Below are 26558 nucleotides of genomic sequence, written 5' to 3'. Positions count from 1 at the left end.
TGTACAAGCTGTTCCAAGAATGCATCCCGTAGGCACTCTACAAACTCCCTATCCTGTGGTCCAGCACCAACCTGATTCTCCCAGTTTACCTGCATGTTGAAATCACCCATAACTACTGCGACATTACCTTTGCCACATGCCAATGTTAACTCCCTATTCAACTTGCACCCAATATCCATGCTACTGTTTGGTGGCCTGTAGACAACACCCATTTGGGTCCTTTTGCCCTTACTGTTCCTCAGTTCTATCCACACAGACTCTACTTCTCCTGACCCTATGTCCCCCCCTTGCAAACCTTATTCCTCACCAACAGGGCCACCCCACCCCCTCTGCCCACATTTCTGTCCCTACGATACCCTTGTACATTCATTCCCCAGGTCTGATCTCCCTGCAGCCATGTCTCCGTTATCCCAACAACATCACAGTTACCCATTCGCTCCTGGGCTTCAAGCTCATCCGCCTTATTTCTGACACTTAGTGCATTCAGATATAGAATTTTTAACCCATTTCTCCTCTCTCTGTTTGAATTGCTGCCTATTGTGCTTAACCCAGCTCCCCGAACTCCCATTGGGCTATACGCCCCTAGAATTTTGTTGTCCCTCCTAAATATACTTATTCTTTCAACACATTTAACTCCATGTTCCGTCAGACCATCCCTCTGTACGAGTCCTCCTTATCACTTGTTCTGCCTCACCTTTCTCTACTACACACTTAATATTCCGGAACCGTGTAGTCCCCACCTGTCCTTTATTCCTCCTCTCGTTACCCTCCCTCACATTCTGGATCCCCACCCCCTGAAAATTTAGCTTAAACCCCCCCAAGAAGCACTAGCAAACTTCCCTGCAAGAATGTTAGTACCGCTCCAGTTCAGGTGTAACCCATCCCTTTGGAACAGATCCCACCTTCCCTGGAACAAAGCCCAATTATCTACAAACCTGAAGCCCTCCCTCCTGCACCATCCTCTCAGCCACGTATTAATCTTTATAATCCTTCTGTTCCTTGCCTCACTCGCACGTGGCACAGGTAGCAATCCTGAGATTGTTATCCTGGAGGTCCTGCTCTTCAGCTTTGCACCTAACTCCCTGAACTCCCTACGCAGGACCCCTTCACTCATCCTACCCACGTCATTGGGCCCTACATGGACCACAACATCTGGATTCTTGCTCTCCCTCTTGAGAATAACCTGCACCCGATCTTAGATGTCTCGGACACAATAGACGACTTGCCAGAATTCTGGACATTGGACCTATGGTGTCTGGTTATACACTAACTGCACTGTGTTGAAACAGAACTCTCATGCATCCCAAAATTGACTTTCTATATTCACAAAGAAACACAGGGGGTGTCAATTGCTTTTGATACTATAGGGAAGCCAGCAAGGATGTCCTTTTGCATTTGTACAGGGCCCTGGTGAGACCACACCTGGAATATTGTGTACAGTTTTGGTCTCCAGGTTTAAGGAAGGACATTCTGGCAATTGAGGAAGTGCAGCGTAGATTCACTAGGTTGATTCCTGGGATGGCAGGGCTGTCTTACGCAGAGAGATTGGAGAGACTGGGCTTGTACACACTGGAATTGAGGAGATTGAGAAGGGATCTGATTGAAACGTTTAAGATAATTAAAGGATTTGATAGGATTGAGGCAGGAAATATGTTCCAGATGTTGGGAGAGTCCAGCACCAGAGGGCATGGATTGAGAATAAGAGGTCAGTTATTTAAAACAGAGTTGAGGAAAAACTTCTACCAGAGAGTTGTGGGGGTCTGGAATGCACTGCCTCGGAAGACGGTGGAGGCCAATTCTCTGGATGCTTTCAAGAAGGAGCTAGATAGATATCTGATGGATAGGGGAATCAAGGGATATGGGGACAAGGCAGGGACTGGGTATTGATAGTGAATGATCAGCCATGATCTCAGAATGGCGGTGCAGACTCGAGGGGCCGAATGGTCTACTTCTGCACCTATTGTCTATTGCCTAATCCTCCAAAATCCTGCACTTATTCAGCCTAAAACTTATCAAAGAGTTATGTATGCACAGAGTAGAAGGCATCACCTTTCAGGGTGGACAACTCAGATCTGTTGCAGATTTCAGTTCCCGGTTTATGCACAGTTTATAAGTACATTGCCCTGATCACATTGGCGAGTGCTGCGTGCATGGTTCAGGCATGCTGGGACTGGACCGTCACTACAATTGTTGGCAGATCTGTGCAAGAGTGCAGAATAAAGAAAATTGCAGGAAATCTGAAACTGATTTAAAAATGCTGGAGATACCATGTAGTCAGGGAGCATTTGTGGACAGAGAAACCAAGTCAAAGTTCAGTTTAATGACAATCCTGGGTCTTCAAGTACCCTCCCCCACAGGTGCTCTCTGACCTGTTGTGTCCCCTGGCATTCTGTTTTTAGTTCAGTGGAGATGTCCTCAATGAGTGCAACCATTGCTCTTTGCTGAAGTTCAGTATCCAAAAGTCCTGAGTGGGTAAAGCATGCGCCCCCATCTCAGGATATAACCCACTTTGAGCATCCCCACTCTCTGTCTTTCTCTGTACTTACAGACTCTGTGAACTAAAGACCAGAACAACCCATGGAGATTTTAAAAGAACTTCTAAAATCACCAAACTCTGTAGAAGTGTAGCAAAAACCTGCAGAAGTCAGTTTGAAAATTCCTTGGTATAGCATTAATGCAATATTTTCCTGCTACTCTGTGAAATGAGTGAGGACACTAGTTGGAGGGTTCCAAACTCTAAAATGGTCTTGATGCCGTCCAATTAACAATATATCCCAATTTACATTTCGATCTGCCAATTGTACAATACACCATTATGTTTAGCTACACATCCAAAACTATCCCTGTCAATATTATGGCAAGGCTCAGCCAATGGCACAAATGTCATCAGACTATAAGGTATAGGAGCAGAATTAGGACATTTGGCCCACTGAGTCTACTCCGCTATTCCATCATGGCTGATTTATTATCACTCTCCACCTCCACCTTAAATATACCAAGTGTCTTGGCCCACACAGCCATGTGGAAATGAATTCCACAGATTTACTACCCTTTGGATAAAGAATTTGCTTCCCTCATTGTTGTAAATGGATGTCCCTCTTTTCTGAGGCTGTGCCCCCTGGTCCTAGACTCCGCCACTATAGGAAACATCTTCTCCACATCCACGCTATCTAGATAGCTCCACATTCAATAGGTTTCAATGAGATCCCCTGACACTTTTCTAAACTCCAGAGAGAGTGCAGGCCCAGAGCCATCAAATTTTTCTCATACGTTAACCCTTTCAATCCTGGGATCATTCTCGTGAACCTCCTCTAGACCCTTTCCAATGCCAGCATATCCTTTCTTAGATAAGGGGCCCAAAACTGCTCACAATACTCAAGTGTGGTCTGACCAATGCTTTATAAAACCTCAGCATAACATCCTTGCTTTTGTTTTCTGGTCCTCTCAAAATGAATGCCAACATTGCATTTGCTGTCCTTACCATCAACATGACCTGCAAGTTAACCTTATCAAAATCCTGCACGAGGACTCTTAAGTCCCTTTGCACCTCTAATTTTTGAATTTTCTCCCCATTTAGAAAATATTCCACACCTTTATTCCTTCTACCAAAGTGTAAGACCATACACTTCCCTAAATTATTGTCTGTCACTGCTTTGCCCATTCTCTTTGTCTGTCTTTCTGCAGACACCCTGCTTCCTCAACACTAACTGTGCCTCCAGCTTTCTTAATATCATCTGCATACTTGGACACAATAACATTCAATTCCTTTAATTAAATCATTAACAGATAACGTGAGAAAGAGTGGTCCCAACATTGGCCCCCTGCAGCACACCACTAGTCACAGGTAGCCAACCAACAAAGGCCCCTTTATTCTGACTCATTGCCTCCTGCTCGTCAGTCAGTCTTCCATCCAAGCTAGTATACTTACTGTAAAAATATTCCTTTTTTTGTACTTCTGCAGGCTGGCACTGGTGCTGTCCTCCAGTATTGGGTTTGACCGCAGACTGCTGTAACATTCATGGACTCTGGGACCTGAACTGTATTTGATTTTGTGTGTGACTGACTGTATGTCTACTGCTGTCTTATATTTGCTATATATGCCTTATGTTATGCATGACTGGTGGCCCTGTGTTTTGCACCTTGGCCCCAGAGGAATGCTGTTTTGTTTGGCTGCTTTTAAGGATATTCATGGTTGAATGACAATTAAACTTGAACTTCAACTTAATAGCACAGGATCTTATTTCATTTAGGCAGCTTCACTTGTCAAAGGCCTCCTGAAAATGCAAAACAGCAATATCCACTGACTCTCCTTTGTCTATCCTGCCTGTTACTTCCAACAGATTTGCCAGGTTAAGATTTCCCATTAAGGAAACCATACTGACTTCAGCCTATTTTATAATGCACCTCCAAGTACTCCAAAACGTCATCCTTAATAATAGACTCCAAAATCTTTCCAACTACTGAAGTCAATCTAACTGGCCTAAAATGTCCTTTCTTCTGCCTCCCTCCCTTCTTAAATAGTAGACAGCTGCAATTTTCCAGTCCCCCAGAACCATTTTAGAATCTGGTGACTTTTGAAAGTTCATTACTGATGCATCCACATTCTCTTCAGCCACCTCTTTCAGAACCCTGGGGTGTAGTCCATCTGATCCAGGCCGCTTATCTGCCTTCAAACTTTTCAGCTCCCCAAGCACTTTCTACTAAGGGTGTGCCTTTACCTTAAGCTCGCCACTCAAATATGGGTTATTGCATAACATTCAATCTAGAATTGCCATTCCTCTAGTAGGCATTTTACAAATCCTCTCTCTACCTGATTTTCCCATTCTGTCTGCATATTGAAATCCCCCGTGGCTCTCACAACATTGTTCTTTTTACACACCTTTTCTATCTCCCATTGTAATTTGCAGCCCACATCCTGGCTTCTGTTTGGAAGCATGGATATAACTCCCATCAGGGTCTTTTTATCCTTGCAGTTCTTAACTCTACCCACAAGACTTCTACATCTTCTGATCCTGTCACCTCTTTCTAAGGATTTTGTTTCATTATTTACCAACAGAGTCACCCACCCCCTCTGCCTATCTGCCTGTCCTTTTGATACAATGTGGATCCATGGATGCTAAGCTCCCAACTATGATCTTCTTTCAGCCACTACTCAGTGAAGCCTGCATCATATCTGCTAATCTCTAACTGCACTGCAAGATCACCTACATTATTCTGTATACTGCGTGCATTCAAGCATAGCACCTTCGGTCCTGCATTCAATACCCTTTTTTTGATTTTGACCCCGTTACAACTTTACCTCATCCCACGGACTGCAATTTTGCCCTGTCCTTCCTCACAGTCTCACCTACTTGTACACCAACTGCTCCATCCTCAGGCCTTTCCCTCTGGTTCGCACTCCCCTGCCAAATTACAAACGTTTGTAGATCGAATCATCCCCAACATCTCTAGCAAACTTGCCCACAGGGGTATTGGCTCCCCTTGGGTTCAGCTGTAAACCGTCCTTTTAAAACAGGTCATATCTTCCCCAGGAGAGATCCCAATGATCCAGAAATCTGAAACCCTGCCCCTTGCACCAATTCTCCAGCCATGCATTCATCTATTTTTACCCTCACTGGCACACGGCACAGGTGGCAATCTAGGGATTACTACCCTGGAAGTCCTGCTTTTCAGCTTTCTACCCAACTCCCTATATTCTCTCTTCAGGATCTCCTACCTATGGCTTGATACCAATACGTACCATGAGTTCTGGCTGTTCACCCTTCCCCTTCAGAATACCTAATCCAAGTCATGCCCAATCCTGGCACCTGGGAGACAACATACCATTTGGGTGTCTTGTTCTCATCTGCAGAATCTGCTGTCTGCTCCTCTAATTATGGAAACCCCTATCACTACTGCACTCCTCCTCTCCCCTCCTTCCACAGAGCCAGAGATCAGGTCGCTGTGGCTTCCCCCAGTAGGTTGCCCCCCCCCCCCAACAACATATTTATTATTGAGGGGAACAGGGGCTCTGCACTGGCCGCCTATTCCCTTCTCCTCTCCTGACAATCACCCAGGTACTTGCCTCTTGCAACTTAGGGGTGACTTTGTCCCTGTAGCTCCAATCACCTAATTTTCCCATACGTAAGCCCAGTTCTCTAACACGATCTCTAAGGAGCTGCAGCTTTGGAGGTTTCCCAAAGTTCCTTCATCTCTCACAAAGAACATACCACTAACTTTGGACCCAATCTCAGTGCACTAGCTATCTAGTAACAGAGAAAAACAAACTTACTAGAAACTTACTTAGAACTTTCACCTGTTTTTGCCCAAGCTGTTCTCACCTTAGCCTGTTGAGCCAAAGCCTGACCATGCTATTACTGTCCACTCACATAATGGCTGTTCCACTAAGACTGTGCTTCTCTTTATTGACCCCTGTCAGGTGCCTAATAGATTGTTGTGATTGCAGCCCACTGAAAAGACCCAGAAGCTCCCGAACTTTTTAAACTTCAAATACAGTGTCAGCCGAAGACACAGGAGGCTGCAGCTGCTGGGATTTGGAGCAACAAACCATCTACTGAAGGAACTCAGCACATCAGGCAGCATCTGTGGTATGGGGGGGGAGGGTGAGGAACTGTCAACATTTCAGGTTGAAATCATGGGTTGGGACTCAGTGTGGAGAGGGAAGATTGTCGGTATAAAGGGGAGAGGGAGTGCGGCGAGACAGGCCCTGTAGGTGATTGGTGGATTGAGAATGGGGTGGGTGAGGGGAAGGATGACAGGCAGATAGAGCACGATAGGGGAGGAGGAGAGGCAGAGTTAGGAGTCTGATGCCAGTGGACGATGGTAGAGGCAGACAAAATGAGGCAGTGTGCATGCTTGCTGTTGCTTATTCCCAGCTGCATCTCAGAAAGTGTGAAAAGAGGGCCTTCAACCTAAAATGTTAATTCTGCTTCTCTTTCCAAAGATGCTTTCTGACCTGCTGACTGTTCACAGCGTCCACAATTTTTTTTTGGTTTTCACTTAATATATTTACTCTGATGCAGGAAATATGATCTAACTGGAGATAAATAACCACAGAGGAGATTCAGATGATGCCTTTGGTTTTCCTGACATTTAACCGGAGGAAGTATGAGCTCATCCAGAAAAAAAAAACTTTTGACCAGCACTTTGACAATGCAGGGGAATGGCAGCAGTGGAGGGAGGTGGCAGAAAGATTCAGATAGGTTTTAGCATTTAGAGAAAACTTACCCACACCTCCAACTGCTGTCCCACATTAAACTTCAAATCCAGACTTGCTTGTCAAAACCATTTAGTGGAACCATTCTCTGTTCATGGAATCCATGCTGGAGTATTGAATTGTCCCCTTAATCCTACTCTTCCCGAAAATTGAGCTTCTGTATTCTTACTAAATAATTCACTCCCACCACACATCATATCTATTTTACTGCCAAGCATATCCTTGGGACTGGAAGAAGAAACCAGAGCGCCCGGTGGAACTCACGCGGTCAAAGGGAGGATATGCAAATTCATCACAGACTGCACCGGAGATCACTGCTGAACTAGGGCACTGAAGTTCTACAACAACAGCACCAACTGGCAACCAGGGATATAGATTTTAATCATTCCACTAGTTCCTTTACCTTCTCATCTGCCAGTGTTTATTGTCTGGTTTAGAGTCACAGAAAAGTACAGCATTAAAACAGGCCCTTCTGCCCATCTAGTCTGCAACAAACCATTTAAGCTGTCTAGTACCACTGACCAGCACTTAGACCATAGCCATCCACGTACCTATCCAAACTTGTCTTAAACGTTGAAATCGAGGTCACATGCACCACGTGCTGGCAGATCCTTCCACACGCTCACGACCCACTGAGTGAAGAAGTTTCCCCTCATCTTCCCCTTAAACTTTTCACCTTTCACTTTTAACCCATGACCAGAAGTTCTAGACTCACCCAACCTCAGTGGAAAGAGCTTTTATGTATTTACCCTATCTATACCCCTCAATTTTGTATAGTTCTATCAACATCTCCCCCTCAATCTTCTGCGCTCTAAAGAATAAAGTCCTAAACAATTCAATCTTTCCTTATAACTCAGGCCCTCCAGTCCAGGCAACATCCTTATAAATTATTTCTCTACTCTTGCAACATCTTCTTTTGCTTAAGATTTAAAAATAGCATGTGCTCTTTTTGCAACAGACTTGCCTCCAAATTTTAATTTTACTTGGAACATCTATTTGTTTCTGAAGTTGAACTAAAAGGACTCACAATGAAGTAAAACCCATTCCAACTGACTAAAGCCTGCTGATGTGGGATTGCATCAAAAGCCAATGAGCCAATAACACATTTCAGGTTTAATGTGTTTACAGTAAATATAAAGAAACAAGTTGGGAACAGCTAGGAAAGCGGGAGGCAGGATTTCACCTATAGAAGCTGGCTGAAACTGGTTGTGATCTGGCCTCTTTCCCATCTACACTGAGCAGCTGACAGCTCCACTGGGCTCTGACCCAAATTGCAGTCTTGCTCAAACTCAGTTTAAAAATGTCAATGGGAATTTCTTGCTGAGATAAAGGCAGACAAGCCTGGGCACAAAAGAACAGTTCTCACATTGATGAAAGCTATTAATAAATAACAAGGGGCTGATAGTGTTTTAAAGGTGACTTTAATTGTTCTCCCTTCTCAACTAGATTTCTATAAATTTTAACAAGGAACAGACATCTGCAGTTTGATTCAGAGAATGTACAAGGGACAAACCAAATGGAAAAAGTGTGCATTTAAACTATGTTCATGGGAGCTTATTATTTCTAAAATATGCAGCCTCCTTTCCCACAATGTTTACATAAAAGCCCCTCACTGCCTTCAGAAAATGTACTTTGTAAATCAGATATTCTCTTTATCTCCCTTATACCTTTGTTTCCTTAATTCCAATAAAATCAGGCCAAACAGGTCAAGGAACGCACTGAAAATGAAGCTAAGCAGCCTCCATAAAATATTCAAATACATGATCAGCCTCTCGAGAGCAAACTGGTTGTCTGTCTCTCATCTCCTGGATTGAGGGGGTTGCATTCCCATTTTAGGTTTTCAGCTTTTTAATCTACCATCAAAGCAAAGCCAGGTATTTTTAAGGGCTATATATGCTCCTTGATGGTGCACCGAAATGAGCTGCAACACAGTGATGTTAGCTGGCCTGGCATTTAGAATCTGTTACAAGGGGTGATTGATAAGTTCATGGCCTAAGGTAGAAAGAGTCAATTTTAGAAAACCTAGCACATTTATTTTTCCTACATTTACACACTTAGTCCAGCGGTTGTGGAGCATACGGATCCCTTCTTAGTAGAAGTCGGCGTCTTGGACCTCCAGAAGTGGTCCACAGCATGGGATGATTGATAAGTTCGTGGTCTAAGGTAGAAGGAGATGAGTTATTAACTTCAAACTTTCTGTACTTTCAATCAGAGTTGAGCAGCACATGCACGTAATGAGAGCTGTATAACTCATCACCTTCTACCTTTCAATCACCCCTGCTGTGGACCACTTCTACAAAGAAGGGATCCGTATGCTCCATAACCGCTGGACTAAGTGTGTAAATGTAGGAGGGGACTACATAGAAATTTAAATGTTCTAGGTTTTCTAAAATTGACTCCTTCTACCCTAGGCCATGAACTTAACATTCACCCCTTGTACTTTGGCTGTTTCCCAGTGCAAAACTCAGGAGCAGGGGAAAACTGAGGCCATATCCTGTCCCCACATCTAAATGCCGTTCTTACACAGGACCATTGGGTTTTTGGAATGAGACAGGTCAGGTGACCAGTCTCCTGCATTTATGTCAGGGACGACAAGAAGCAAAGATAATAGCAGAACTTGAAAAGTGTAGGATCATTCAGTTTTATAAAATGACGTGGAGATGGGCACGTAGAGGAAAAGACAGTGAATACGAGCCTTTTGCATTTTCCAACAAAATTCAAATGAGTCAACATCATTTTGAAAATTTGAATTTTAAATTTGCCATCATTTTATTGAACTGACATTTTAATTAAAGCTGCTTCCCTTCCTCTTTGCCTTTTCATCTGACGTCCTACAACCCCCACTAAAATTAATGGAAGTCTTGGATCCTGTGATAGGTCAGACCTGACACCAGACGTGAGAGGCAATTCCCCCAGAGAGATCTTGGCAAGAATGAGCTCCTTGTACAACAGCACTCGCCGTGAGTCCAGCACTTCCTGTTGTTTTAATGGCTAAGCACCATTGGTTCTGTTTAGAACTGGCATATATACCCAGTACTCAACATCCTAAAAATTATTCATACATAAATAATTACATAAAAAGTAAATAAAGGAGAGGGACTGATATTTCATCAAGCAGCTTTAAAGTGAAAAGACATTGTATTTGGGATTCACATGTTTGGTCAGAATAACCTCTGGTTTACAAATATTGACTGTCCTACCACATATTTTGAACAAATACTGTTTAATTATTACTGTAACACATGCTAGATGCTTATTAAAATTTACAAATGGAACCCGAAAGAGGAAATAATTTACAGAGAAGTTAATGCTGCAATTGTAATGGCTAACACAACTATTTAAAGCACAGCAGCATCTCAAAGTAGTAAAGTGATTAACATATTATTTTTATTATTTACAACTGCTATAAATTGTACATTGCCCATTTAGTTGGAGACATAATGTAAAGATTTTTACTCCTCATGTATGTGAAGGATGTAAGTAATAGAGTCAATTCAATTTCTATTCAAAGAGAGAAAATCTGGGCTGAGGGATCAAGTTATAGGGGTTCCCAGCCTTTCTTTTTAAATGCCTTGGACCGTTAACAGACTGGTCTATAGACCCCAGATTAGGAACTCCTAGATCAAGAAATGTGCAATGAAATTAGTTTTGGAAGTAGAAAAATTATTACATTACAAGCAAATGCAAGGCCTCAAGAAGGTCAAGTATGTTCTCCCGATACTAAAACACAGAAAATGGGGTGTTTCAGTGTTAAAGCTCCCAAAAAGCCAGATTCTCTCCCCAACCCTTCCACTGAAGACTTGAGAGGCTTTAGGTCTTTATTTTAATTATTAAATTCAATTAAATCTAGGGGTTCCTTTGACCAGAAATTTATTTATCTTTACATCACAATACTAAATAGAGGGAAATGAACACTTCTCTCATACAAGATGCAAACTCAGACCTCATCCATACTAAAAATTATCCACATATGATGTTTAACACAGTGACATTTGTATGATAGACGACTGATTTTCAAATTAAAACCCTGCTCTTTGAAAGAAAACCACCCACTTATCAGATCTAACACAGCAATGAACTGCCAATTTATTACATTCACTTCAGAAACCACAATGTCTGAAGCAATTAAATGATACAAAATTCATTTTTCCTCTCTAGGAAATGCTGAAAAGCTAAATACAATATGTTTGCCACTTGCACAAAGAATATTAATGAGGCCCAGACAATACGGCACCACTTGCACAAATCCATTTATTTTTATTTTATTTAGAGTTACAGTGCAGAATCGGCTGTTCTGGCCTGTCGCGCTGCGCTACACCACCTAGAAAATCCCTATTTAACCTTAGCCCGGGGGTCGGCAACCCGCGGCTCCGGAGCCACATGCGGCTCTTTTACCTCTGTGCTGCGGCTCCCTGTTGCTTTGGGAAATAATTGGTCTTTTGCAGCATCCGCGCCCATGGGGGCCAGGTTGAGGGAGGCTTAAAAGCAAGGCTGTTTAGTTCGAATAAAGTTATTCGACTGCAGTTTACTGACTGCGTGAGCACACCGCTACAACGTGTTTTTATCGCTATTAATATACGTCACCACTGCCAATACCTGACACCCGTCAGTGCGCGATTTCTTTAATTTTTCGATCCAAGGTAGGCCAACTATGGAGAATTCTAAAAAAAGAAAAGTGACTGAAGAAAACAGAACGTTTAATGATACGTGGACAGATTCATTTGCTTTCACTGTTGACGAGACTGGTTTACCGGTATGCTTAATATGCAATGAGAAACTAGCAAACAACAAAAAGTCAAATGTTGCAAAGCATTTCTAGAATAAACACGCAGCCTTTGCTCAAAAATATCCGGATGGAGATGAGAGAAAAAAAGCCGTTTCGGAACTGTTGCGGAAGGTTGATCTGAGCAAAAATCATTTCAAGCAATGGATGAAGTCCGGAAAACCAACGACATACGCTAGTTATATTGCCGCTCAGGAAATAGTCAGGCACGGGAAGCAGTTTACAGATGGTGAATATATAAAAGAATCTTTCATTAAGATTTCAGAACATCTATTCACGGACTTTAAAAACAAGAGTGAAATTGTGCAGAAAATCAGGGATATGCCCCTCTCTGCAAAGACTGTCAAAGACAGAACCATAAAAATGGCAGAAGACATCACAAGACAGCAAATTAAAGACATCATTTCAGCTGTGGCCTACTCGATTGCCTGTGACGAGTCTAAAGACAAAGGTGATATTGAACAAATAGCGTTGTTCTGCCGGTATGTAAACTCTGCCGGGCCACAGGAAGAACTGATTGCGTTGATACCTCTAAAAGACCAAACACCGGGGGGGGGGGGGGGTGGACATCTGTGAGGCTGTCTTGAATTGTTTAAGAGCCAAAGGAATAAAGACTACCCACCTGGTGTCAGTAGCTACTGATGGGGCACCGAATATGACGGGAACGCACAAGGGAATTGTGGCTTTACTGCAGAAGTCGCTGGACAGAAAGCTGCTGATTTTTCACTGCATCTTGCACCAAGAGGCATTGTGCACTCAAACATTTCCTCAGGAATGCACAGAAGTAATGGATGTTGTCATTCAGATTGTCAATAAAATAATGGCAAAAAGTTTAAATCACCGCCAATTCCGTTTGTTACTGGACGAGCTGGAAAGCGCATATTCTGATCTCCTGCTGCACAACAAAGTCCGGTGGCTGTCCAGAGGGGAGGTGCTGAAACGCTTTGTCGCGTGTCTGGAAGAAGTGAAAACTTTCCTGGGCAGCAAAGGGCTGGAAAAGCTACACTTCATGGTAGACATGACAGCGCATCTGAACACGCTGAACACAGCTCTTCAGGGGAAAGGACGTACAGCCCTACACATGTTGGAGGAGTTTTGGCATTCGAACGCAAGTTGACAGTGCTTGCCAGAGATTGACAGAAAGGCACTTTGTCTCACTTCCCCAATTTGAGAGAGTTCAAACAAGCTCACGACATGATAAGTTCGGAGTATTTACATTCTGCAATCATCGCAATGCAAACATCATTTGGGAAACGCTTCTGTGAGTTCAGAGAGGAAAAAAACACATTATCCTTCCCGGTCACTCCCCCAAGCATCGATTCATCTCTACTGAATACGACTGCATTGGCAGGTGTGAGTAAACCTGATCTTGAGATGGAACTGGCCGAAATAGCCGACAAAGACTTATGGGTGTCCAAGTTTAGACGCTTGACAGCAGACCTTGAAGATGTTGCCCGTCAGAAGGCCGTTCTTGCTCGGAATCACAAATGGAGTGATATTGAAAACCTCCCTAACTGGACAAACTTGTGTTCGAAACATGGAATGCTATCCCCGACATTTATGTAAACATTAAAAAGTATGCGCTTGGAGTCCTGTCGATCTTTGGATCCACATATGTATGTGAGCAGGTGTTCTCCAACATGAACTTTATTAAAAACAAACATCGTGCACGCCTCATAGATGACAGCTTGCGATCCTGTGTAAAGATGAAGGTGATGTCATACAGCCCTGATGTGCAGACGCTGTGCGCTGAGGTCCAGGAGCAGAAATCCCATTAACCAAGTATGATACATATTTTAATTGCCTATTATTTTAGGAATATTCATATTTTTTCATTGTTCAGTGAAATAGTCCTTTTATTTTTCAGGTTGACACCTGGCTGACGTTATTTTTGTTTGCTGCTGGCGGAAAATTTAAGTTCAGCGTTTTTCATAAATACAAGAAGAACTCAAATAGACATTGAGTATTTGACTTAAAAGTAACCTTCAACCTAACGTCTTTTTTTCGGAGTTCAAAATGTTTTTGTTGCATGCAGAAATGTAATTTCGTTTTCTCTGCAGGAGTTCATCAATTTCATAAATGCAACACATTATAGTTTGTTTATACATAGCATAAAGGCAAAAAAAACGTTGTATGCAGTGTTATTTCATTTTAAATGTCAAACGGGTTTTGTGGCTCCCAGTGTTTTCTTTTCTGTGGGAAACGGGTCCAAGTGGCTCTTTCAGTGGTAAAGGTTGCTGACCCCTGCCCTAGCCTAATCACAGGACATATTACAATGACCAATTAAGCTACTAACCAGTACACGTTTGGACTGTGGGAGGAAATTGGAGCACCCAGAGAAAACCTACACATTTCACAGGGAGGATGTACAACTCTTTATGGAGGACACCAGGATTGAACTCCAAACTCCAATGTCCCGAGCTGTATCAGCATTGCGCTCACCATTACGCTACTGTAGTGCTCACCAGAGTCACAGAATTGTTATGGCCCAGGCGCAACAAAATATTCAGTACACTTCACCCCCAACTCTGAAAATCACTCCCTCACACCCTATCCAATCTCCACCTGAAAGCCGTAATTGATTTACCACCACCCTTATAGGCAGCAAATTCCACATGATAAGTAATCGCTACATGAAAAAGCTCCTAAAAATGCTTCTTCTATCTTTTGCCTGAAGTTTTATATTTGTGTTCCCCAGCTCTCCACTAAGGAACAAGACACTTGTGTATTGCTGGTGGTGTGCCTCGACAACATTACATGGCCTCATAAATACAGAAGATTAAAAAATGCTTTTTTATAATGCCTTTCATGAAGTAAAGGCAACCCAACAGTTAGTAACCTACGTTATAGTCACTGTTGTATGTACCATGGGATATGTATAGCCAACTTGCAGTGTCACAAAATTTGAGGATGATCAACTTACTTAATTTAGTAACAATGGTTGAGGGATCAATATTGGCTAGGACACATTGGGGAGACATCCCACTCAAATAATAAACAAATCCTCCATATACCAAATAATTGGTTTTTGTTCTTTGCAGGCTCTGGTATTGTTCAAGTGGACTTTAAAATAAAATATCATTACTTTTAGCTAAGCATTATTTAGTATCTTCCTTACAGATTTTCTGCCTCCCTATTTTCCCACAACATCATGCATAATTTAATAAACTAGGAAACGTTCCAAGGATTTGATGTGAAGTAAAATAGCATTGTCTGTCACCACTCCAAAGCACTCAAGTTTTCAGAATACAGTACCATACTATACAAAACTTTATGAAGTATAAAGTCTTGTAGCATGAGTGTCAAAAAAAATCATGTCAATTAAAGATAAGCAAATACAAGCTGACACACAAAATGCTGGAGGAACTCAGCAGGCAAGGCAGCATCTATGTAAAAGAGTACAGTCAATGTTTTGGGCTGAGACTCTTCGGCGGGGCCACAAACTGAAAAGACTTGACATTCAAAAGCTTGCTTTCCCTCAAAGTAATTTATTCAAGACTTCAACAGGGCTTTATAAAAGAGGCTGGATGAAATGAATGAAATTGGGGGTCTGCTGGACAGAACTCAGGAATCTTAACTGCCGGCAATGGAAATGAAAGTAATGTACAGGGCCCATATGTTAACATAATCAAGTCATCTGCAGTTGTACAATCTGTGACTTGTAAACCCAAGGCCAAGGTTGTAGATTTATTATCTATCAAACTTCACCCATTAAATATCAAGCCTTTATGACAGGTTAATAGCAAGGATGGTCTTTCTCTGATAGAAAATCTGAGTGTCTCCAGCGTACAAAAAAACAGACTTCAGTTCTCCAAGTCCAATAATAATCAGGCAAATTGTCACAAAATTTAAAATGGATTATTATTAGAATTCTATATAACTGTTGAAACAGATAACATAGCCTCAACTTGCTTTAAGTTTGTATCAGTCAGATCTAGGACAATATGATAAAGAATAAATGTAAAGTTTATCCTGCAAGTAATATTGTGGAAAATTGCAAATCAGGAGGGGAATGTTCATTTGTTCGTTCTCCACTCCCCCCACCCCCACCCACGGGATGGAGGATGATTTACTTCCCCTCTGTTATTTTGCGTTCTGAGGTGGGAACCCATAAGCTCTTCCATAAGTCAGCCAGGAGGTGGCTTATAGGGCAGGCCGTTTGTGAGGTAGTATACTCCACCTACGCAGAGCTGTTGTATGCTTCTAAAGCATCAAGTTTTTCAACACCATCCTGAGTTCAGTGAAGTCACGCATCAGGGATTTTCAGCAATCAGAGAGTATGTTGCACTTTAAGAAGAATTACAGAAGAACTGTGAATCTTATTCTCTCTCCCTCATAACATGGAAGGTGCATTTTGGGAGAACAGAGTCAGGAATGTGGACAAGGTGGCCAGCCCAATGTAGTATTTGTGCAGTGTATGTCACCAAGACTGAGCTAGTCCAGTATCTGTTACTTTTTCTTCTTAAGTAGTGAAACCCTTAGGACTCCTCAGCTCATTCTAGATCAGAATCAACAGACTGCATAGGCCTCAATCTCTGGAAGCTTCACAGAAAAGCAAGAAGGGCATGAAACCTGGGGGCAACAACATTTTCGTTCACTTCCCAGAGAGAGACAAACTGATCACTCTGAGAAGGCCTCGACATCAAAGGGATTACTCGAAGTATGATCGGCAAGGAAGGAGTGTAAAAGGCTAAATCCAATTGGATCCTTCTCTTAATTAACATTTGGAGCCCTGCTTGTCATAACAGATTATGCTTTATCAGAGTATCAAGGACAATGCATAATGGCCACACCTTTAATCCAAGCAACTGAGATTAGAAGAAATTTCTTCAGCCAGAGGATAGTGAATCTAGAATTCATTGCCACAGAGGATTGTTGAGACTCAGTCATTAAGTGTGATTAAAGCCGGGATTAGTATGTTCTTGATCGGTATAGGGGTTAATGGTTACAAAGCACTGGCAGGAGACTGGTGTTATGGGCTGTAAAGCCTAATTCTGCTCATATATCTTATGATCCAGCATCTTTGGGCCAGCCTTGGTTGGCAAAATGTTGAGAAGGCCATACTCCCCAACTCAAAAATGTAAAGTTCACAATCTGAGTAACACACACAAAATGCTGGAGGAATTCAACAGGCCAGGCAACTATAGATTTTCTCTTGTCTGAAGTTTACAATCTGACTGGCCACATCTAGAATGTGGCTATAACAGGGGTCGTCAGAGTTAGGTAATCATGACCATCTTTAAGCAAGAAGACAAGTCTGACTATGAGGGGATGGGAAATTACCATATCATCATTGTTTTCTTTTTGTCTATGTAGGTCATGTGAAAGCTTGTAACAATTACTGACACAACCCGAACACTGCAGGTTTTAATTTACCTCACCCTTCAAAATCCCACTTAAGCAAAAGGCTTACCTTGTAATACCACTGACTCCCAGTTCTAACAATATTTCCCAAAGATCATATTGAGAACTGAAAGCAAAACGAAACTGAGCAATCATTTTTTCAAGGGCTTGTGACATTTATGGAAGGGTTAACATAGCTATTCATTATGTACAATGCAACACGTGTGGAGAAGGCTGGGTTCTTCCTCTGTGTTCGGGTCTTACAATAATCACAAGCCTGGCAGAAGCCGGGGCACGGGAACAGAGGTAGCCCTAGAACAATAGAACACTGAAGCTCTGCATTCAGACTAGATCAGTCATCCATGCCAGTGCACAGGGTTGTAAAGCAGCAAATGATGTTTATCATTTCAGATAGCTTTTACCGAGAGGTGAGAAACATTTTAAAAGCCACATGCTAATTTTTTTCAGGCATTGAAGCATTAATTGAACGGTAGAACCTTGTTATTGGCTATGTCTGACTCTCTTAGATTCTATACTTTGATTTTGGGAGCAAAATGAGTTCATTCCAAATTTCAAGTTATATTTGTTTGATGATTCTAGTTCTGTTGTATATTAACAATAGATCAGGACATGATTTGAGTGTAACAATAAGCAGTTAATGAAGAAATAGTCACGTGAGCATCTTAACAAGTCTGTTTATGCAAATAGATTATTTTTCTTTTTTTGTGTATGTAGTCATATTCTAGAGGCAGTAGAGAGAGAACTTAAAAATTGGAGCACTCGTTTTACATAATCAGTTATTCAGTTTTACCTCAGACATTTTCGGGTCAGCCAGAACACTGTCATATTCAGGATGATGATTCTTATTCTCTGTTCTAACAGCGTGTTTTGATCATAACCTCAGGATTGTCTCCTGGTGCATCAATATGACAGTTCTGTTTTGCTCATCTGAACCTCCGCAATTGTCATTTTATATTGCAGAATACCTCCTGAGAATTAGGCTTAGACGGCCCAAAATTATTTCATCTCGAGTTCATCCGGCTTTGAAGGATGCATTTCATTGGCCTGGTTTGGTCTTAGATCCAGTTCCAAAAGTGAAGGGCTGTGTGTTCATTCTGGTTGCCAGTGATCTCCCTTCGAGCCTGTTTTCAATTCATTACACATAGCATGTTGATATCAATAAATATCCCTGGTGGAGTATTCTCAGCATTTCTTCTGCTTTGCTGGCATGGGTAAAAACTCGATGCTACCCAAAGGAACTCACTCTTCAGTTCCAGTCACCATTCTGAGATCATTGTAAATTGATCCTCCTTACTCATTGTGACTTAGAATATTCCCAAACACGAATGAATTAATCACAATTTCCTTTACAAGAATTTATTTTAAGATATATATTAGCACCAACATGGATTTGCACTTTAAAAAAAAAATCCAACACCTCAACTAAACTTTTGCTGTGTGCTCATAGTTTTCCAACTCCCTCTGTTCGAGTTTCCCTTTTTTTTCTGGGAGCTAAGGATATCCGACACCTTACAGTTCTGCTAAGAGTTTGAAAGAGCAATTAATCATCCCCATGCTGGGTATTTCCAGGACCATCTATTTCAGATTTCTATTATCCCTAGTATTTTTATTATTTTTAAAAACATTGATGAGAAGGGACATCCCACTGGGTGGTCCTGCTCGTCAACATATATTAGTATGAGTCCCAAATTGACTGTCATTGCTAGGTTGTCTTTTTGACTACCTCAGTAAATGAGGTCACGATCAATCTCAGTTGCGTCACTTGTCTAGTGCATTTTGCTCTTCAGGGTTAATTAATTCATAGAATAAAAGTTATTAGAATGCTACACAGAGGTGTCTTAGCAGCATTAATCCCTACTGTCAAACTCCATTTCAACAGATTTAAGCCACGGTGATGATTTAATATTTCAGTTATAGTGTTTCTGTAATTAGATTAGATATAATGAAGTAATTTTACACAGAGATTTGTAACAGAGCATTAAATGACAAAAATAAATTGAAGAGGATGTTTGCTTAGAAGCTTGTTTAAATTATATACAATTTTTACAAAGCTAATGCTGTTTCACATTATACTAGACTTGGATTTGCTTTTAATTTAAAACATTCTGTGCACTGGCTTCATTAGAACTTATACTTTCACCACATCCATAGTTCAAAAGAAAGATTGCACATGGCAGCCTGAACCACATGTTAACATGCAGAAAGTTAACTGAGATCAGATAAGAGACACTGACAATATGTTGCCCCCATTCCCTTTCATGTAGCTTACAGCCTACCTGTAATATAAGCAGCATCTGAATGATTGAAGGTGGGACCCTTGCACGTGGGCGCGACAGAGCATCTTCCAGTTTCACATTTAGTGTTATTACATTCCTGAAATGCAGCAGAGCTATCTGCCGGACAGTGGGCTCCTTCCCCTGCAAAATAAGTGATTAAAAAAAAAAGGGAAAATTAATTAGATGGAGCAATTTTAATAAAAGTTAAAATACAAGGGCAAGCCTTATTGAATCAAAATGAACATTAATTCCTGATTCATACAATGAAACGAGCAATGCAATCAAGTATTCTGCCCACACCCCGATATGGCCAAAAAAATTAAGAAGTCTTCTCAAAATGCACCTCAACACTGAAATCAACAATATTCTGAAGCGTAAAGCAGCATATTCTGAAAAGAAAACGGAGCTCACGATCTGCTACTTCCTGGACACATACAGTGCTATATAGTACTGAAATATATATTAAACTCGCGCTGTGGGCCAAGTCCCTGGTAATTACTGCATGGCGCAAGCATAGTGTAATCATGCAGCAAATCTACACTGTTGTGAAACATACTTCACCAAGGGAAATGCTGCAACTCATATAAACTATGATTTTCAGTAAGCTCCAGGCGACCCATCTCTTAAAACATCTTTTTTAATGCGTACATCAATCACACTGCATAACTTAACAGGCAGAGGGAATAGCATTTTTAAAAAGTGAGTCAGATATCTAATTTTTATCATAGAATATCGAACACTACAGCACAGTATAGGCCCTTCAGCCCACAGTACTATGCTAACCTTACCACCCTGGCTAAAGATCAATCTAATCCTTCCCGCCCACATAACCCTCTATTTTTCTATTGTGCTTATCTAAGAGTTTCTTAAATGCCCCTAATACATCTGCTTCTACCACCACCCCAGCAAGGTGTTCCATGCACCATCTGGCATCAGATCCAGGTCACCAGGAAGGAGGGAACAGATCTTCACATGGTGTTCCTGGACCTCGCCAACGCCTTCTGTTCAGTCCCTCGTAACCTCCTCTGGACAGCTTTCCACTTCTTCAGGGTCCCATTAGCCCTCACAAGCCTCGTTAAGGCCTACTTCCAGGGTGTGCAGCTATGCTTGACAACAGCAGACTACAAGACAGCGTGGCAACATCTAGACGTGGAAATCATGGCCGGTTGTACCATCTCCTCGCCAGCCTTCACCAAGGCCATGGAGGTGATCACTAGAGCATCTCGATGGGTGGTTGGAGGACAGTGTATAAGACCTGGCCTGAGGCTGTCGCCCATCCGAGCACACATGGACGATCTCACAACACTCACCACGACCAAAGCTTGTACTGTACGCCTGTTGAGAAAGCTTCACGAGAACATCCAGTAGGTTCGGCTGAAGATCAAGCCAAGCAAGCCCAGAAGCATCTCCATCGTCAAGGGGAAGCTGGTAGACCAACGCTTCCACATGGGCGATGAGACGATTCCAGCAGTCTTCGAGAAGCCTGTGAAGAGCCCAGGTCGGTGGTACAACGCATCCCTCAGAGACACAGAGCAGGTAGGTCAGCTCAGGAAGGAGGCCGTCAGTGGCCTCGAGGGCATCGACAGAACCACACTCTCTGGCAAGCTGAAGCTCTGGTGTATGCAGTCTGAGCTCCTTCCACGCCTCATGTGGCCACTAACCCTGTACGAAGTTCCAGTCTCGAAGGTGGAAAAGCTGGAGAGACTGATCAGCTTATACATAAGGAAGAGACTTGGTCTTCCCGGGTGCCTCATCAGCATCGGGCTCTGTGGCAAACGAGTCCCAGAGCTACCCATTTCCAGTCTTTCAGAGGAGTACAAGTGCGACAAAGTAAGACTGGAGGTGATGTTAACAGAGACGAGTGATCCATTTGTAGCATAAGCTGCCCTCATCCTGGATACCGGGAGGAAACGGACTCCATCAGAAGCAACCGAGCGAGCAAAGGCGGCACTCAAGCACAGGGACATCGTGGGCCGAGTGCAGCAAGGGAGGAGCGGTCTTGGCCTCGGGGACAGTACACCGGCCTGGAACAAGGCTGCTCCGCCTCAGAGACGCAGGAGATACGTCGGCAGGAAGTCTTAAGGTGCACAAAGGCCATCGCTCAGGCAAGGCAAGGGCAATGGATGAGATGGGAGGGAGTGGAGAAAAGAAAGATCTGGAGAGAGCTGTGGGAGATGGAGACATTCAGAGCGAGCTTCACCATCAGGGCTGCCTACCGTGTCTTGCCGCCTCCCATGAACCTCAGCCAGTGGTATGGAGAGGACCCCACGTGCTCCCTCTGCCCGACTTCAACACTAAAACACATTTTGGTGGGCTGCAAGACCAGCCTCACTCAAGGCCAATACACCTGGCAGCACAACTAGGTGCTACGGTGTCTTGCAGCAGTGCTGGAAAATTGGCGGACAAGCGTCAACGCTCTTCGTCCCGCTTCATCCCACTGGCCGTTAACAGCATTTGTCCAGGAAGGTGAGTGTCAAGCCAGACTCGCCACACCAAGACCAGACACCGGGCGGCTAGACCACATCAAGACCAGACACTGTGCAACTAGACCACATCAAGACCAGACACCAGGCGGCTCGGCGGGGCACGTGATTGGAAGGTGGTGGCAGATTTAGGCCAGAGGCTCTGCTCCCAAGTGAAATCACAGAAACCAGCCTCAGACCAGACCTTGTGCTATAGTCGGCCTCACTCCATCTTGTTTACATCATCGAGCTTACAGTGCCTTGGGAAGATACCGTGGAAGAGGCCTACAAGCACAAGAAGCTGAGGTACGCTGAGCTTGCAGCCACTGTGCAACCATAAGGCTGGAAAGCAGGCTGCAGAGGATTTGTAGCCACATCAACATCAGGGCTACTCCGGGAGTGCGAGGGAAGACCTCTCCAGAGTTGCTGAAAAGAGAGTCAGTGGCTCTGGATGAAGAGAAAGGATTCCATCTGGGCCCCCAAGTGAGTGATTGGCATCTAGGGGGTGAGCCCGGGACGCTGGGATTCACTGCCGAACCCTCTGGAGGTGTCATGGGCCTATCAGCAAAACACTGAGGAAAGAGAGCGCCCACTTGATAACCCAGAAGATGCCACCACTCAGTTGGCTACCCCAACTAGTCTAGGCAGTAAGCCTCAGGAGTGTAAACAAGGGATATTAACATCTAGTCCTACATTACATACACTGCGTAGCTGGTAATTTTATCAGCATAGATTGGTAGACCAACAGGAAACAGTAGGCATAAATGGGTCATCTTCTGCTTGATGGGGTGTAACCAGTGACATGTCCAGTGATTAGTGCCGCAGCAGCAAATCTTTACAGACAGACCCAGCATACAACAGCAGCTGATGATACATCCATCATCTGGGCCTCTGAAGAACATTCTCCGAGGCTTGAAAGGAACATTTTGCACTAAATCCACACAAGGTACAGCAAAGATCTCCTGGGTGCACCACAGTGAGGTTCAGAACCTAACTCTCAAAACTCCACAGCACAACTGCAACCTGGGCACAGCAGGATTCAGGCATCCTCGCCCCAGTCTCAATTTTTGCAGCAGGTCTAGATTGAGGATTAAATTTTCCCTTTCAATGCATGAAGTATGTGTCACAAAAACGTTTTAGATCTGGACTTTCTCGTCATAGAAATATTCGTCAAGGTTGCAAGTTTAAAGGGGGTTAATGATTTGAAGGCATAAATCATCAACGCATAAATAACATCACAAAATTCAGAAAGCAGTTGTGTTTAAACTTGCAGAGAAAGGGAAATGCTGGTGATAGAACGGAGACAAACACATCAGTTGGTATGAATTAATGATGACTAGGAAGGTTTTCCGATTTAGTCTATCCAGAGGTCGTTTAAATAGTGGGAGAAGAGGAAAGGAAATGAGATGCAGAGCATAACGAACACTGAATATTTGAAACAAAGGAGAATTCTGGTAAAGTCTGGGAGGTCTATAGAGAGAAAAACTGAGGTATGTCAGAACCAGTCAGTATCTGAGAAACAGCAAACTGAAGAAAATGAACGCTGAAAGCAGGGATTGATGGAAACGCTAAGTCCTTCAGGGAGCATCCACAAATACAGAAACAGAGCTACTGTTCCAGGCCAGCAATCTATGGCCATTAGAGCCTCAACCCTAAAGGCAATCCACACTGATACCGTCCGACCCACCGACCACTCCCAGCAAACCTGGCAGTTCTTACACAAACACTGGTCTGGTTAACTGTAATGGACCAACTCCACTTCACTTCAAGGGCCATGTCATGTCCAGGTAGAAGATAACACTTTGCTTCTTGAGTTTACATTGGGCTTTTTTGTTTAGACAAGTGAAGCAAGTCAAAGTCAGAGGTCAGAAGTGAGAGTAGGATGGAGAGTTAAGGTATCAGACAAGGGTCAAGACTACGGACTGATCAGAGCTATTCTACAAAGCTGTCATCTTATCCATGTTCAGTTTTTTTTCTAGTGTTGAGACCACTACATTGTGAGCATTAAGCTGGAAGTGAATTGCTCCTTCACCTGGAAGGAGTGTTTGGGTGCTTGGAAAGTAGGAAGAGGAAAGATAAATGGGTAGATGCTGCATTTCTTACAATTAAAGATGACATAAGAACAGAAGTCTACATAGAAGGAGAATCTAGGGAAACATGAAGGTAATGGCCCCTTTGGAATTCTGGAAGAGGAAAAGAGGGATGAGATATCTAGTGGTGGCATCATTCTGAGGAGTCTGAAATTATGGAGAACAATCCATTAATCATTTCAACCTGAAATGTTACTAGATTCCCTCCTGCCTGCTACTTCCAGCATCTACAGTTCTTTTTGGACGAGGAATTTCTATAGCATTTCCCTTTAACCAAGGTGCATATAAAGTCTAAGCACATGGTGGCAAATTTTAAAATTCTTTCATCTGGGCAAGTAATAAGTGAATACATGACATGCAAAAGACAAATCATGCACAATGACAACTGCAATGGCAATATCAAAAACTCAAGGACACTCGGAGGACCTGGTACACTACTTAGCTGAACTCTTGTTCAAGCTGTCAATCAAAACCCAGCAGAAATGATACCGAGCAAAATCATGTGCACAAAAGTTTTGACCTTTAAATTGAATCTTCCCATATTTCACAGTGGCTGCATTCCAGAATTACCTAGGTTAAAGAAACAAAGGGCAAAGGACATCTCCAACCAGTTCATCAACAGAATACTGAGAGTCACCTATTGCTGGAATCAAAGCACGCATTGATAAATTGATTTGATCAAGATGACTTCATGACAGGGGCAAATCACTGCCTAAAATGTTTATGTATCACGGTGGCAAAGATGAGTCCATCTTCCACAGCTGACACTGAAGGACCACCAACAGTAATAAATACAAAACCAAAGTCAATTTGTTGTAAATTCTACGCACAGCTGCTCAAATTCACTTCCGTTTACTTCACTCTCATGATACTCTCTTCGATCTAAAGATATATTTAAGTGGCGTGCTGATGGACAAGAGTAAGGGAAATGTTTAAATAGTATACTTGATTAATTGCATTGAAAGTGCAGCAATATTTGGCTTAACCAATTTGTTACTTTACTGTTTGAGGTGCAGCCTATACATGTATTTGATTAATAACAGTCCATGACTGGTTGGTAAATAGGGGAAGGGGGAAGTGAAATTAAAATAAGTGGAATAAAAATCTAGTGAATTCTCCAGAAGGAAGGCATGTTACCCTAGCAATTTATTGACAAGACAGCAAATTTACTCCTCAGTTTAAATACAAGATTGCCTTTGTGTGGTGAGTAAGAGCAAAAATGCATAAAGGAAATGCAAATGAAAGTAGTAGCCTGTTCTGTACTTCTGCCAGCTTTGATCATCTAGACCTCTCGTCCAGCCTGGTACAATCTACCAACAACATACCATTCTTCTCACAAGCTCTTTCATGATTACTGCAGGATAAAAATTATATTTTCTAATAAAATGAAAATATAAAATAAATATGGAAACAAAAATATAGAAGCCAAACTCTGCTTCTTTTGAGTCTTAGCCACCATAGAGCTCACGCTACTAAATCTATAACCTATTTAGTACTTTGGTTGCAAGGGTACTACATTTTTTTTAATAATAGAACCAAAATGAAAAGGGCCCACATACCTGCCTCAAGAACAGCAAGCACTTACATATAAGGAAATGTTGCTCAGAATTAAGCTCAGAGGCATCAATTATCCAACAATTAATAGATTCTTTCATGAACTGGACACAGATCCTCATTTTAACAGACCTAGTTAGCAAGTGGCAGAAATAAAATCCATGCATCCAACTCCTTCTTTCATTGTAAACTTCAGTAATCTGACCCCACAGTCAACTAACACTCTCCAAACGTGTTCCAATGCTTAGAACAGGTATCCTCTCGCCCTTCCTTGCAGTCTAGGGTCTCAGGTATCTTAATTTCCTGCAAAGGCAAAACAATTGTCTTTCTAAGCAACTATAAAAGCCCTGAGATTTACCATCTTCCATGAGAAAGTAAGCATACCTCAGGGACTGGGAACTAAGCAATCTGTCAGGGCCATTTAGGCCATGACAAAGACCTGGTATCAAATCAATCCTAGCATTTTAAACAAGCTTCTGAGAGAAATGCATCTGCAGCCAGCAACCAACGATGCCAGCTTGGCTCCACTGGGAACATTCAGACTTAGAACAGAAAGTTGAAACTTCCACGTTCTACAACAGGACCGGAGTATAATCTAAGCTGAGAGTCCGCTATAACACTGAAGAATTAAGGCATTTTTCAGAGAAGATATCCGAAATGAGGCAATAAACGGCGTACTGCCCAAAGGGACCTTATGATACTTTGAGGAAATGGGAATACTTCCTGTATCCTTGACAATAGCACTTCTTCACCAGAGACAAATCATCTAGTGATCCATCTCATTGTTTTTGCTACTCTGAGTGGCAGTGGTTT

At 42.6% G+C, this 26558-nt stretch overlaps 1 protein-coding gene across 2 annotated transcripts in view; it reads right to left on the bottom strand.

Moving 5' to 3' along the window:
- The window catches only part of LOC132398472 (proline-rich protein 5-like), an 85627-nt gene that overhangs the window by 30167 nt on the left and 28902 nt on the right, over positions 1-26558 (bottom strand). For both annotated transcript variants that reach the window (XM_059977969.1, XM_059977968.1), the window contains exon 6: positions 19640-19780. In XM_059977969.1, the coding sequence (XP_059833952.1) occupies positions 19640-19780 (141 nt within the window). The remainder of the gene's footprint in view (positions 1-19639; positions 19781-26558) is intronic.

The sequence above is a fragment of the Hypanus sabinus genome, chromosome 8 (genome assembly GCF_030144855.1).
Source record: "Hypanus sabinus isolate sHypSab1 chromosome 8, sHypSab1.hap1, whole genome shotgun sequence".
NCBI classification, from domain to species: domain Eukaryota; kingdom Metazoa; phylum Chordata; class Chondrichthyes; order Myliobatiformes; family Dasyatidae; genus Hypanus; species Hypanus sabinus.
The sequence above is the reverse complement of the archived record's forward strand: the minus strand, read 5'-3'. Positions and strand labels throughout refer to the sequence as shown.